At 40.4% G+C, this 10741-nt stretch overlaps 1 protein-coding gene across 2 annotated transcripts; it reads left to right on the plus strand.

Annotated features, from left to right (window-relative positions):
* Positions 1–1003: 1003 nt before the first annotated feature.
* On the plus strand, positions 1004–10384 carry LOC136449294 (dnaJ homolog subfamily B member 11-like). Of its 2 annotated transcripts, none has more exons than XM_066449272.1 (9): positions 1004–1124; positions 1856–2012; positions 3595–3692; positions 5175–5313; positions 6456–6598; positions 7101–7183; positions 7983–8040; positions 8223–8334; positions 8875–10384. In XM_066449272.1, the coding sequence occupies exons 1-9, from the start codon at positions 1048–1050 to the stop codon at positions 9097–9099; spliced, it is 1092 nt and encodes a 363-aa protein (XP_066305369.1). In that variant the 5' UTR covers positions 1004–1047; the 3' UTR covers positions 9100–10384. The 2 variants fall into 2 exon arrangements, with proteins under 2 accessions (XP_066305369.1, XP_066305370.1); XM_066449273.1 differs by lacking the exon at positions 5175–5313 and adding an exon at positions 5717–5849.
* The last annotated feature ends 357 nt before the right edge of the window (positions 10385–10741 follow it).

Below are 10741 nucleotides of genomic sequence, written 5' to 3' on the forward strand. Positions count from 1 at the left end.
TGCCGGACTTTAATCTCGGGGGCCCAATGATCCACATTGAGGGGGCGTGATGTGACCTGTAAGATAATCTTTATTTGCACTCATGTCTGAAGGCTTACATAGTTGAAATAAATGAATTTCATCATAAACTATTGTGGCGTTATATTTTGACAATAAAATTGTGATTGTGCGCTCTTCTTCCCGTGCGTGAGGAGGGATGTATGTAGCGCCGGGCCGACAAATAAAATCTATAAAAAAGATATTAAAAAAACAAGAAGAAAACAACACCGCGTACATAAACAAAACTCTGGATACTTATCGAGAAATATTGTTGACATCTCTGTGTTAAGTTTTCTTTTCATAGACGTAGCCTGGAATCCATACCCTCGGTGCCTCCCGGATATCTCTACGGCACTGTGAGTGACCCTCACCCGCCCAGACAGCTTAGCCCGCCCGGGGTGTTGTTTACGGCCTTAGATTAATTAGTTCGGCACCGGAAAAGTAGGATGGCAGCCAGAGGTAGAAAGGCCATCAGAAACTGACTGGCCCGGTAAAACACCACTAAGCCGACCCTAGAGACTGGGACCAGGCTACATAGACGCGGAACCAATCACATGTTAGAGCGTAATTAATACTTGGACAAGACAGCCAGAGCGCGTGTGCCGTCCCCATCACAGACATTTGTGGATCGTGACTAAATGTCGCATATTTTGCAGCAATACGTACGAGTACTAGTATTTCCAATGCAAATGATAGCTGTGAGCATGGATACCTTTCTAATCACCTTTTGTCTGTATTGCCGATTCGGTTCAGATTACCGAATGTTTTTACAATCTTTTACAATTTGAAACATTTTGCATGGCTGGTTGTGTGAATCTGAACCAGCAAAACGTTATACCGCCATAGGAATGTTTTATGTAAATTTGCTTGTTTGTTTGCTTGTTAGTTAGTTTGTTTTATTGATGTTTACGACAACAGTAACAGGTGTCCACACTTTTGAATGCTCTAATTTTACCTGCTATTACCCATGAAGCTCCGCGCCGACTTCCTGGTTGGAGCAGAATCAAAATGGCGATCGTCAGCGGTCAGCTGTGGGTGCAGGTCTGCCTTCTAGTCTTTCTCACCGCCGTCCAGATACTAGCAGGGTAAGCCTCTACACTGTCGACTGTAGAGAACACATGCTTTAATGTGATGGCAAAGTTTGGCCGTGTTTTCTTGAACCGATCCGGAGAAATCTGTGTTTTTGTGTGGCGTGTATATTTTGGCGTGGTGAGAGTTGCGGTTTTCAAAACGCCGGGTGGGGAGGGGGGCTAGACGATAAACTGACTTCCTCACAAATTATGAAACGCTTTCCTTCTTTTTTTCTCTGAATGGTCATACGGTACATAGTGATGTTGCTTAATGCAATAAGAATATAGTCCGCACTCCTCCCTTGAATTCGTAAAAAGTCGTATAATTTGGATGTTATGTCCGACTGTGAAAATGTCAAAATCTTTTGAAGCCAAACCGTGACTGTCCTGTAAAATTTACTCTGCTACTTGGCCATACACTTGTTAAACGCAAGGCTCTGTCAGGCAGAAATAATTTTTAGTAATTCTACATATATTTTTTTGTAAATTCAAAGGATATTGGTAACAGATTGGTCTGAAAAAATACATGTATCCAAAGACAGAAAATTATGTTACATCCATGATGAGTAAAGTGACTCGAAAACACAGCATTTGATTCTTATAGCCATACCTTTCTAATCTCATAGACTGAGTCCTGAAGGAGCTATGACTGTTCTCAGTTGAAGCATACTGAAAATAGGGCAGACCATCTGGTAAGACACACACCATACTTATGAGATATATTTTGTTCATTTATGTCCTGGCAGGCGGGACTTTTATAAGATTCTGGGTGTGCCCAAAGACGCCTCGACCAACCAGATCAAGCGCGCGTACAGAAAACTGGCCATGCAGTACCACCCTGATAAGAACCAGGGCGACCCAGAGGCAGACGAGAAATTCCACGACATCGGGGCAGCGTACGAGGTACGACAAATAAACTGTCTACAAGATAGCAGAGATTGTACTACAGCCATTATAAACCGTCTTCAGAAGTTCAGACAACCATTGCAAGAGTGGTTTGCCTTTAATTTAAACTTAATGGTTTCAGTACTTGATGTGGGAAATTATGATAAGGAAAATTTTGTTTCTGGGCAATAAGTTTCTGTATGTAGACAGCTGGATCCAGTTAGCAAGGTGGGAGGGGCGAGACAAGTGGTTTGTAACTTGTGTATATGGCCTCAAAATATCCACTTGATAATACAGATTTGTTGGGAAGTTGGTCACGTGTGTATGACTATGAGAATGGGCATTTAGAGGTACCTTAAATGCACCATTGAGACTACGGAAGAATCTAGAAACAAGGGTTGTTATAACATTTTGAATAGTAATACATATTTTTCTGAGTAACCGGAACATTTTGTTTGGCACCTGTTTTGATAAATGGATATAAAGTGATTTCTAGCAGTAAGAAGCCTAAAATGACTCTTACTTGGTTGGGAATATGGCTTTACTTAAAATCAGACCGAAAGAAATTGTGACAAATGCAAGTAGCGAGTTGTGACAGATTTGCACATTGGCTACAGTACAGGGAGACCCAACACAGCCACATGTGTTCTCATTCACATGTAAATCAGCTGGGTGTTGTGGCTGTCTCTGATTGGTTAGCAGCTGGGGGTGAAAGGTCGTGGGGATTGACTTCCTGATTGTGGTGGCGGGACCTAAACCTCCTTGGTTTAAAGGGATCCTGTTTATGTAACCAATTGGATAAAGGGATTTTTATGTTGTTGAATGATCCAGTTTTTGTTGAGTAGTTGTAGGATTTCAATGCTGTTGTTTCTAGACATATATAGAGGAAACAATATGATATTACTGTAGGTCTATGGGCACTACTAGTAATGTACAATGTAGCCATTACTAACAGTGCAATAGTGAATAGAGAAGAGAAGTAACTTGGAACCACAAAAATAAGACAAAATGGACATAGATAGGAAACAATTAGACAATCCACTTATGTCAGGGTTCTTTTTCTTAACACTGCTGAATATGGTGACCTTATGTCATTGATTATGTACTTTGACAGGGCTTTATTACAGCAGAACAAACTTTCCCATGTTAGCTTGCATAGACAACATAGCGGTATATCCACTGTACAGTGTTATGCAAGCTATCTTAAGAATTAAGAAGAGTAAGTTCTTAATTGCCATGCTAGCTATAGTATAGCAATCCATACTATAGATTTTGTGCTTTTCCTGTAGTTAGTTTCAAAGCCTGTCACTGGCAGTCTAAATGTATGTATGGCAATACAATGGGATGCTCATAGTTATATGACATAATACAAAACAAAAGGATGGTTTTTAGCCATCATACCTACATTTGCTGTTAATTGTTCTTGGTGATTTAAGAGTAAGATTATGTAATTCAGCCAGTTTTATAAAAATGGTGTTTTTATTTGGCTGCAATGTTGTTTTAGCATTCTTATGTACTGATCTGTGAGTAAACTTATCTGTGAAAAATTCTAAACCAATTCGTACCTGCTGTTGAGTATCCCATCCTGCCCCTGCCGCAGGTATTATCAGACGCCGACAAAAGGAAGACGTACGACAGACATGGGGAGGAGGGTCTGAAGGAGGGGTCCAACTTTGACCCCTTTGGAAGCTTCTCCAGGTGAGAACTTTTTATTTAACTTCTCAAGATTTCACAATACTTTATGATATATGACTAGCCAATTAACAAAGCAAGGATTAGGAAGCATGTGGTCTAAGACCTGTTTCTTTAGTTTTTTTCATGTTGATTTATGTGCGCAGTAATTTCCTGCCAGTTCCATTGATATACATAAGTAGTTGTGGGAAAGAATGCACCTGACTGCCATTCCAGTGTACAGAATGCAAACACTTTGAGACAATTAAAAGTCTTTAGGAACACCAGATTACTATTGTATAACACATGGGCAAGACTTACATTATATATATATATAGAGAGAGAGATAGTAATATGGTAATTAATGTCCATTGTTAGCTGAAAAGCTCCAGCACTATTTGAACAAACTTCGAAGTCTCCAAAGAATCCTGTAGATCATGTAACTCCCATTAACACTGCATGTTGCATATATGTGTAGACATGTTTAACATTATTTCTCATATATATAATCCAAACCATATCTTACCCAATGCATCTCGCTTGCATGTATAGGCACTGCAGTTGGTGCATGTTTGTTCTTCAAACTGATTGTTTTTGCCATCTTATTTTTTGTAGTTTAATTTGTTTAGAAAAGACTGGCATTGTCTGTCTTAAACCATTGTTGTATACATGATATAGTTTTTAGTTTACTTTTTGTTGCAAATGAGTGTGATTAACATTAACCAAATGTCTTGCCAGTACCTTATAGAGGTACATGTAATTCAAATATTTTCCTTTCTTAAATGTTTTTTTATTAATCCCTTGAGTTACGTGTGTGTTTACTTTATTCCATGTTAACATCATTCACAATTACAAAGTTTTGTTTTCTCTGCTGTTCAGCTTCGTAGAGTCAGGTGGTTCAGTAAAACACTAGTGCATACCATAACCCTCACTTAACACAACATAATAATATAGACGAAAGGTCTTTTACTCAAAGCTTTGGGGTGATGGGTGGGAGACTTTTGCTGAAAAAATGAACACTTGACTGCAGTCCCCTGCTCTAAGCAACAATATCACTTATTCAGTTCTGATGAAAAATACCATAAAAATGATCATATTCATAGTGAGAAGACACAAAACGCATCACGTATGGTTCAGTCCTGATCGGCAAAATTAGAGTGCTTTACAATTCAGGCTTTTGGGGGGCTTATGATGGAGGTGAGCCACAACAAACTGGGTACGAAACTGATATGCAGCTGCAGTGCCCTGTGTCTGTGAAGCTGGTGTGTTATACCTTGGAAGACATACTGCATGTATGTCCTTGGTTGTACGCTGTAGTTATACAAACACAGACACCATTGCCATCAGAAAAAAAGCTGTCAAGAATCAGACTTCCGAAGTAAAGCTCTAAAGAGTTCCTTCCTGTAGTTTTCACCACCACCTGACTTTACCTCCCTGGACCAGTCTGTACATGTGGGTTCCTCCCGTGGCTGACCGTGTTGTCGTCTGTCCGTCTGTTACCCCCTGCAGCTTCTTTGGTGACTTCGGGTTCAGTTTTGGTGGTGGAGGTCGGCGGGGTCACGATCACCAGGATATTCCCAAGGGAGGGGACGTTCTCGTGGACTTAGAAGTGACGTTAGAGGAGTTGTACACGGGGAATTTTGTAGAGGTAACCATGTTTGTGTTGATGTTGCTTGTTATGATGTGCACATGTCATTGTCAGCCTTCATCAGGGGGGGAGAGGAGCAAGAAGGGGTCTGGTTTGCCAAGACTGAAAACTTCATTTCATTTTAAGAAGAATCGATTTAAGAACTTTGAAAGAGGAAAAATTCGTAGAAATCATTAAGGGGGTTACTGATAACAAATACAGCATGGGGGAATCTAATTTTTCTTTCATCAGCATCAGTCTTGCCCTCCCACACACCCAGGGTTTACAGTGACAGGTGCATATTTAAATCCTAATTCTCTGTGCACCCTTTTCCTTTCCCCCACCCCTCTGCTGGTCTCCCCATATCAACCCCCTTCCCCCTGCCCCTCCCCCTCCCCCCTGCATGCTGCAATATCTCCTGCAGTTTTTTTGGTGATTTCTTCACCGATGACGATGATTTTTTTGGCCAACACTATGACGAAGTGCCGAAGGGCGGAGATGTGCTCATCGACCTTGAAGTCACCTTGGAGGAGTTGTACAATGGGGATTTTATAGAGGTAACCTGTAAACACGACTTCACAGTAGCTGTTTTTTTCTGGTGCTCTTTGGATGAGTTGGTTATCAGGTAGATTCATCACACATACTCTGGTCCACACTTTCGAAAATGAATTTGTCGATGACACATGCTATTGCCATTGAGACTATTTACAGGACACCACTGAGCATTAATAGCCACAAGACTGGCCTTGTTGGCACATGTCTGACAATGCAAGTGACATGTATATGTCAGGGTACAGATTGCAATCTAGTAGAGATCCCAATCAAAAGTTTCCATCAAAAGACTCCTTTTCGTTCAGAGTCTGTAAGATTTAAGACATTACCTAAAAAAAATATTGTAAGATTCAAATGTATGTCCAACAATAGTGTACCTCTTTTAGAATATGCTTATAGCCTTCCTGTGAAAAATGAAGATAAAATCCTTGCTAATCCAGTTAACTGTGTTGTAAGATCATCAGGTATAAGCCGGTTGCTATTTATTCTGTCCAAAAGTGATATTCATATGCTTCTGTTAGACTGTCAGTGATCATAGCCTTTCTGTGAAGGTAAAAAGTTAAAATCCATTTTCCGTACTTTTTTGCTAACTGAGTTTACTGTGTTGTTAGGTCATCAGGTATAAGCCCGTTGCTAAGACAACCAAAGGCATGCGGAAGTGTAACTGTCGGCAGGAGATGAAGACGACCCAGCTGGGACCCGGCAGGTTCCAGATGATGCAGGAGACCGTGTGCGACGAGTGCCCAGCTGTCAAGTAAGGACTCAATTACATACTGTATATGTACAATAGATATTGTAACAAGTATCAAGACAATCCATCCTGGCATTCTCGAGTTATCGTGTTCACAGACAGACACACACACACACAAACACTAACCAAAGTATAACCTTCTAGGCGAAGGTAATAAGTCAAGTAAGCATAGACTAACATCTATATGTAACTGGTGAATAGTCACAAAGCTTTACGCACTAATTCTGTACTTAGCACGGTGTGCTGATTGCCAGAAGCTATCAAATAAGTACAGAATGACATCCATGTAACATGTAAGTGTCACATAGCTTTTATTGCGAACCAGTTCTGTATTTAAAATTGGCCCTGTCAAATAATGTTAAGCAATGAAGCTCAGGGCCGATTCATTCACTTGGTCTTCTAAAGTACTAGTATGTACATGTATACATCATCATGATACAAAGTGCTGCTTATTCAAAATTGAGCAAGCCATGATTATTTTGTTGAACAACCTTGTTCTCTGCAGAATGGTGACGGAAGAGAAGATCCTGGAGGTTGAGATTGAGCAGGGGATGAGAGATGGACACGAGTACCCGTTCCTGTCAGAAGGTGGGAGGGCTTCTTTGTCTGATGTCCCATCTGTCTGTGTATCTGTTTCTGTATCTGTATAGCCGGTATAACTGCCATTAGGCGTAACACACCAGCTTCTGCATCTGTATAGCCGGTATAACCGCCATTCGGCATAACACACCAGCTTCTGTATCTGTATAGCCGGTATAACCGCCATTCGGCGTAACACACCAGCTTCCCGTCTGTGTAGTGTCGTGTTGAGGTAATGGTTATGGTGTTTGAATCCCCAAACATGCCACCAATGTTATGCCCTTGGAAAATGCCCTTCTTATCCCACCCTGGTGTAAAAGTGGGTACCTGATTTCAGTTGGGGAGGTAAAAGGATAACAACCCACTGTCCCAACTGCCCACAAAAGGCTACGGGACTACCTTAACCTGTATAGGGAAACATGTTTATGCCATTTTTCTTCTTTCAAAGTGTACAGTCATGTAGAACTCACAGAAGATGCTGTACAGATAGCCAATCTCCCAGAGTTCTGCAGAGACATGTTCATTTGTTCAGACCCTTGTAGTGCCCAGTGTAAGGCAGCAAGTTTCCTTGCTGTTTCTGTAGCAGGGTATATTTCTATGGGGAGGGGTTGCTTGCTAGCACCTCCTCAAACACGGGTCCCAATTTTATGTCCCTTTGGAACAACAAAACCCAAAGCTCAACTGAGGCAGCTACCAGGTGGGCTATAGGGACATCCCCTGCAAGGACAGGTAGTTATGTTTACATGCCTTTGAACTGTGAGCATCGTGAAGTTGACTGGTTTCCCGCTCTTTTTGTCCCAATGAACAGGTGAGCCGCACATAGATGGTGAACCAGGAGACCTCAAATTCCGCATCATACAACTGAAGTAAGTCTGCAGTATACAAATTGTTACATCAGTTTCTCTGTATCAGCAAAGCAGGTCTTTGTTGCAGTCTGTAGTAAAACCATTGGCACAACATGCTAATATTGATGTGTATTATGTCAGACTTTGTGCCCTGTTATCCTTAAGAACTTTGATAAAACTCATTCTGTTTTTTACTTGCCCAGACATGATAAATTTGAGAGGAGAGGAGATGACCTGTACACAAACGTGACCATCTCGCTGGAAGACGCTCTGACAGGGTTCGAGATGGACATCAAGCATCTGGATGGACATATGGTGGGTCTGACAGTAACTTTGATTGGCTCTGGATATGTGTCCATTACTCCCTGCCTTTGTGTGATATTTGTACACCAGACTACTAATACATGTTCATTTAGTGATGGAAAACTGGTGAGCCATAGAGCCAGCAGTCAAATGAAATAAAACATACTTATTTATCAATGACAAGTACATGTACTGTAAATTTTGAAAGTTTCATGGTGGTTTTATTTTCATGGCTTTTTCAGTGCCTCTCCACTACAAAAAAACGACACTGGGAATATGTGCTTTTGTGCTACAGTATTATTTGGTCCACAAACTTAAAATACAGCGAAAACCTCCTTTCCCCTCCGACTGCAAAATTGAATTTCTACGAAAATAAATGGTATTTAAAAAAGTTGGTGGCCTTATTCTTGCCTTGTCTCCTATATCACAACTACCAGCCCTGTCTACTTTCTTCACCTGTATTACTGTATCAACCCACTCTAGTTTACCCCCGAGGTTCACAGTGGTCCTGAATTTGTTTGTGACGGTTTCTTGTGCATTTTGTGATTCCAGGTTCATATAGTCCGCGACAAAGTCACGTGGCCCGGCTCCAAGATCCGAAAAAAGGACGAGGGCATGCCAAACTACGAGAACAACTCTGACAGAGGCGTGCTAGTCGTCACATTCGACGTGGAGTTCCCAAAAGGCAGTATAACAGAAGAGAACAAGGAAGCTCTAAGGAAGGTTTTACAGCAAGGGTCGTCACAGACTGTTTACAACGGGCTACAGGGGTACTAGTCTCGTGGGGAGGGGGGTAGAGGTAGAGAAGCTTTAGGACAATTTTGAAATGTACATGATCATAATCAATACAAATGATATTGTCGTACAAACTATTATTATACAACTTCAACTACAACAACTGTAAATTTGTACAACCCAGAATGTAAGATATACAATGTGATATTAGTGCTAGGAGTACAGTGTTTTCCTACAGTTACTAGTACAGTGTACGTTGGTATAGTTGGCACTATAAAACTATTAGTAAAATCACCATCATCCAGAAAGCCGCCCACTTTGCTTGCTGGTGCAAAAACCATTACTTCATCCATTATTTCCAAAAAGGAAAGGGAATTTTGGTGTCTTTTGCAGGGATGCCAACAAAATTGTAGTAGAATTCAGTATATCAGAGATTGCAATAATGAACACTTTCATTGACCTTTGACTCTACTATAGTAATTTTGGGTGCAGAAACATAAACCTGCTAGAGGTAGTGTAGTAATGTACATTTTTGCATTTATTTACATGCATCACATTCATTTGTATTGTAGTCATGTCTGCTTTGCTACTTTTGGTGACCCTAGATTCAAAATGACTGAAGGTCAATGAAAGTGTTCTGTTTGAACAAAACAGATTAGATGTTGGTACATCTGTATAATGTGAACTCTGGAACATCCAGTGTAAGACCAGTTTGTGTAGCTTTCGATGATATTATCATAAGATTCATCACAACAGTAAACCTGAATTATTTTAGTGGTCCAGTAAAATTAGTAAGGTATAGTGCTGGTTTAGTGGCAGTGTGAACAAGTCAGTCAGGTGATTTGTACATCTTACATTCAGAACCTGCTCTATGGACAAAACTTTTGATGGAAGAAATTAGGAATGGGCTAAGAAGGAGGGGGTAAAACTTGAAACAATTATAAGAAGCGTGATGACGGAAGAATAATTTGCCAAGATTACTTGAAAGTAAGTAGTAAAGGTACATATGTTAGGTGCAGTCTAAATCTGTTGGTCTGAAAAAAATTACACAAGAATCCTTTACATTCTGTCTCTTACCAGCAAAACTCAGGTAAGCGTATTGTGAAATGTACCTGAAAATTCTTGACATTAGCAATATTTATTGTAAAAGAATATTTGATTTTGACTGTGTTATGTTTGTGTAATAGTCACATTCCATGTGTGGGGTAGAAAGCAGATGAGAATTGTACAGGGATATGTGTATGATTATATTGTTTTTGTCCAAAGAACAGCAAAATTTGCATGGAACGTCATCAGATGCATGTGATAAAATGGGTATATTGTGTTACTTGTGGGCTTTGGTACTTGTAGTTTTCGTCTCTGAGGTATGTGAGACATGAGTGTATGTCAGAGGAATGGCAGAATACAATGGATATGGACATGGCAATGGTTGTGCTAACAGGAGAAGATATTATAAATAAATTACTGCCGCATTACCAATGAGTTATGGGTACAGATGATAAAAGTCAGATGTACCAAACAAGAAGAAAAACACATATGAAGCCAGCTATGTACATAGTCATGGAGTTAATGGCTTTAATCCAGTTCAAAACATATTTGAGGGGGAAAGGAGCACGTCGGCAGAACGCAATTGTTTAAGGTTGTGTTTGCGTATTTAAGGTTAATATCTCGTATATAGGTTCAT

This window comes from Branchiostoma lanceolatum, chromosome 15, assembly GCF_035083965.1.
Source record: "Branchiostoma lanceolatum isolate klBraLanc5 chromosome 15, klBraLanc5.hap2, whole genome shotgun sequence".
NCBI lineage: Eukaryota > Metazoa > Chordata > Leptocardii > Amphioxiformes > Branchiostomatidae > Branchiostoma > Branchiostoma lanceolatum.

Bases quoted from the DNA above. Each gene is read 5' to 3' on its own strand.
- LOC136449294 (XM_066449272.1), top strand. From the start codon at position 1,048: ATGGCGATCGTCAGCGGTCAGCTGTGGGTGCAGGTCTGCCTTCTAGTC. The intron at 7,184-7,982 runs GTGGGAGGGCTT...CCCAATGAACAG, and splicing joins GTACCCGTTCCTGTCAGAAG to GTGAGCCGCACATAGATGGT. The intron at 8,335-8,874 runs GTGGGTCTGACA...TTGTGATTCCAG, and splicing joins AGCATCTGGATGGACATATG to GTTCATATAGTCCGCGACAA.